Source organism: Fulmarus glacialis, unplaced genomic scaffold, assembly GCF_000690835.1.
Source record: "Fulmarus glacialis isolate BGI_N327 unplaced genomic scaffold, ASM69083v1 scaffold30841, whole genome shotgun sequence".
Lineage (NCBI taxonomy): Eukaryota > Metazoa > Chordata > Aves > Procellariiformes > Procellariidae > Fulmarus > Fulmarus glacialis.
In genome coordinates, this window is record NW_009192649.1 from 15,618 (window position 1) to 19,673 (window position 4,056).

Sequence of the window (4,056 nt, forward strand, 5' to 3'; positions counted from 1 at the left end):
GAGGCGCGCCTCCCCTCATTATCTGATGGAAGCGTCGCTGGGGGGATCGCGGTCAGACTCCTCGCTCTCCTCGTTCGGGGCTGACTCGCTGTTGGAGGCCGGGGTGAAGGCAGGAGACTTTCTGCGGAGAAGAGTAAAGGGCAGTGGTCACAGCTCAGGGGGAGGAAAAGGACCCAATTTGGTGGGGGCGGGGGGCACCAGAGCAAGGAGGACCCTCATTATCTGATGGAAGCGTCGCTGGGGGGATCGCGGTCAGACTCCTCGCTCTCCTCGTTCGGGGCTGACTCGCTGTTGGAGGCCGGGGTGAAGGCAGGAGACTTTCTGCGGAGAAGAGTAAAGGGCAGTGGTCACAGCTCAGGGGGAGGAAAAGGACCCAATTTGGTGGGGGCGGGGGGCACCAGAGCAAGGAGGAGAGAAGCTGAACTGCCCCTCTCACTCCCCTGGGGAATGCGTGGGTCTGCAGGAATCCTTGGGTGCTGGGGAGGGTGTCGCAGAGAACACCAGCCGAGAGATCCAGAGCATGAAGCGGGGCTGGGGGAGATGCCGGAGGAGCCTGCCCCGAGCAGGACCCTGCCCCGAGCAGGACCCTGCCACGGCGTGTGAGGTGAGGGGAGCCCACCACAGAGGTACCCAGCCTGGAGCCACCCTGGCTCCACATGCCTGTGGGGACCTATACGATGTCCCTGCACAACAGCAGCTCCTCTCTCCATTGGGGGTGTCCAGCTTTACCTGTCAAAATCGACTCCTGTGTGCAGCCCACCTTTTGCAGAGGTGGCACTACGACCTGTGTGGAGGCTGGTCACCAGGAGTCCAACAGCCCTCTCTCCATGCCACACCAGGGCAGGGCAGGAGTACTACCCCATGCTTCAGCTCCCACTCACCACTGCCCTGGCTCCAGTCCTTGCCTAGAGCACAGGAATCCCGGCCCTCCCACTGAAGCTCACCTGTCCCCAGACTGGGTGATGAGCCGCCGGCAAGTCTCCATCTGCACATCCAAGCCTCGCTTCATGCTGCACATTTCCATGTACTCGTGCAAGTGCCGGTTCATGTCGTTCTTGGCCGTGGCCAGCTCCAGCTGCACAAGGGAAACGGTGCAGAGATGAGCCTGGGGCACAGTGCGGTGCAGGGCAGGGGGCATGGCCAGACCCAAGGCTGCCACCCCCCATTACCAACTACCTGCTCCAGCATGGTGTCTCCCTCCCCCAGGGACCCACTGCCCCATTACACCCCTTCTGTGCCATGTCCTCCCCACTTCCTCTTCCTCCTCTTCCCACCTCTATTTGGTCGATGGTTTCCTGGTACTCCTTCTCACGGCTCTTGAACAGCGATTCCGTGTCCTTGATCACTTTCTCCAGGCTGTCGTCCTGCTGCTGGGGAGAGCAGACGGCATGTTTAGAGGCAGGGAGGCGTCCAACACGAGGAACCAAAGGCAAGAGAGAGAGAAATCAGAGAAAGAACTGGCAGCACTGGGAAAAGAGGAAGAAACATAAGCCGTCTAGTATAAATAAGGCACGAGTCAGTCCTGCCAACCCGGGGTAGAGAGACCCAGGACTTGCCACACTGGGCAGTGAGCATGTCAGCCCAGAACAAGCCCAGCAACGCACAGAAGCTTTGGAGAGCACAGACCGTCCCCAAGTGCAACACATCCCCAGGGGACTGCCGAGGGCTGAAGATGCGGGATGGCGAGGGCTTTGGCCAGACATTGAGGCCTCTGTTTGGGCAGTGTTGCTGCACAGCGGGCAGGTGGGCCGGAGAGCCCGAGCAAGGGACCACCAGAGACAGACCACAGAGGAGGTCTTCTCTTCTGGGAGGACTGTAACTCTCCCTATGCATGTGGGCCGTGCCCTCAGCATATTTTTCAGGCTACGGGTCCCCGGTCTGTCTAACAAGGAGACCTCCACGAGGATGTGGTAACATATTCACGTAGAGAAGATGGGGTGTAGAGGGGAAGCATCTGTACAGGCCTGCAAGGGATGAAGGGGCTGAAGTCTGGTCTTTGAGGGAGCAATCTTCCCAGCCTCAGGCAGGACCGAGTGTCCCAACCCAGGGCTGGATCCCCGAGGGGACCTGACACCACCGTTACCTCCCCCTGCACCTCTGCAGCTGCAATGGCGTATCCGGAGAAGTCCTCCCAGAGGAGCAGCGTTTCTTCTGTCTCCTCCCATGTGAGGCTGTCACAGTCATCCTCAAAGTCATATTCCCTCCTGGGGGCAAGGGAACAGCACGTCAGCACCCAGCAGGAAAACCCCAGCAGGCAGGGGGTTCCATCAGTGCCAAAAGCCTTGCCCCTCTTCACAGGCAGGGCTGCAGTTCTTGGGGGGTCTGGCCAGGGTAAGCTCAAGTGTGCCCAAACCCAACAGCTGATGGGGAAGGGGCTGGCTTTATGGTCAGGAGCCCCAGCAAATTCAGGCAGGGACTCCCGAAAGGCGGGAAGGGGGCAAGAGGAGGGGAGCTGGACCAGCTCCCACCCACAGCATGGGTGGGCTCAGGTCTCCCAGGGGGTCAGTCCCACCGCGCCGCAGAGCACAGGGTGTATGTACCCCGCAGCAGCACCTCCCACCTCGCCCTCCCCCAGGAAGGGGAGCCGCAGCCCACCCCTGCCCTCCCTATCCCGGGCGCCGGCGGGGAGCCTGGTGCCGGAGCCTCGCTCGACGCTGGCGGCAGAGGTGCGGACAGCTGCACTCACAGCTGGTTCAGCATCCTCTGCATTTCCTCATTGATACTCATGGCTGTGGTCTCGTCCTCCTCTTCCTCTTCAGGTTTTCGGGAGGCATCGCTTTCCGACAGCGAGGTGTCTTCGTCGCTGACCTGCTTGCGCTCCCGCTTCCGCCCCACCGAGGCTGGGACCTTAACGGGAGACAAGTGCAGAGACTACAGAAACGAGGCCGGGTCCGAGGTTGGGAGCAGGTAGTTGGGAGGAGATGAAGGGGAAAGGAATGGTGGAGGGACAGAAAGGCGGGGAAAGACAGACAGACAGACAGAAAGAAAGAAAGGAAGGAAGAAAAGCAAGAGAGAAAGAGAGACACGGGCTCATTATGATCAGGTTGAAGATGGATAAAACATGGTTTTAGCATTTTCTAAAATTAAAACTAAGCAACTAAAGATGGAATCTGTGAATCTGATGAGAAAAAACAACGTGGTTTTACTGCAGAAAAACTCAAATCACCCATCACCCCAGTCCAGAGATAGGAAAACACAGCAACAGAAACAGGAAAAAAGAGACAGAGTCTGAAAAAGGTGAAATATGTCAATATTTACAGTCCGACCTTATTTACAGAAAGTTTAAAATTTATACACTTTCCCAACTGAATGGAACTAACCAGTTGCTTCTGTAGGGACAAAGAGAGCGAGACAGAAAAGCAGCGACATCCAGAAAGAGAAAAGAGACAGAGAAGAGAGACAGAGAGAAGATGACGGAGAGGGGAAGGGGAAGGAGAGAGATGGAATTAGAGACAGACACTCAAGCAACTCGTCTCCCTCCTGCAGCTGCTCCCCTACCACTGCGGGGTCCCCGGGCCCAAAGCAACAGGTCAGCGAGAGGTTGAGGGGCCTCTCAATGCCCAAAGCAACATCTGGAGCTTTCTACCTCCTCTCCGTGCCCTTTGGCCTGGTCCTCCTGAGAGAGACAGAGAGCAAGGGACTGCAAGGAGCGAGGGTGAGGGTGACCAAGCGTCTCCCCTAGCAGGGCGCTAGTGTTGTCTCTTCTACCTCCTTTGGGAATTCTCCTCCCCAGAGCCGGCGGCCGGAGCCTGGAGCAGCAGCAGGCGCTTCTCACCTGAAACATCTTGATCATGTCCTCGCAGTTCCGCTGCTGCGCCACGTCACACAGCTTGGCAGTGATATCGATGCGCCGGCAGATGTCCATGTCCACCTTCATGGCCTTCTCCTGGATCTTGGTGTCCAGCTCCGTGATGTTCTGAACCCACAGCACCGCAGGAGGGGGACAAAGGAGGAAGATTAGGCAAGGCAAATGGCAATCAGAGCCCCCACATTTCCCCCTGTGCTTGCAGGACTGTGTCCGCATTCCCACTTTGCTGACTGCACCCTGGACCAACC

At 58.1% G+C, this 4,056-nt stretch overlaps 1 protein-coding gene across 1 annotated transcript in view; it reads right to left on the bottom strand.

Moving 5' to 3' along the window:
* Positions 1-218: 218 nt before the first annotated feature.
* Positions 219-4,056, bottom strand: part of IFFO1 (intermediate filament family orphan 1) — a gene marked incomplete at its 5' end in the record, with an annotated part of 4,185 nt that continues 347 nt past the window's right edge. Inside the window, 7 exons of the mRNA XM_009587160.1 lie at positions 219-321; positions 945-1,075; positions 1,275-1,370; positions 2,084-2,204; positions 2,687-2,847; positions 3,321-3,329; positions 3,776-3,916. Coding sequence (XP_009585455.1) covers positions 219-321; positions 945-1,075; positions 1,275-1,370; positions 2,084-2,204; positions 2,687-2,847; positions 3,321-3,329; positions 3,776-3,916 — 762 coding nt within the window. The remainder of the gene's footprint in view (positions 322-944; positions 1,076-1,274; positions 1,371-2,083; positions 2,205-2,686; positions 2,848-3,320; positions 3,330-3,775; positions 3,917-4,056) is intronic.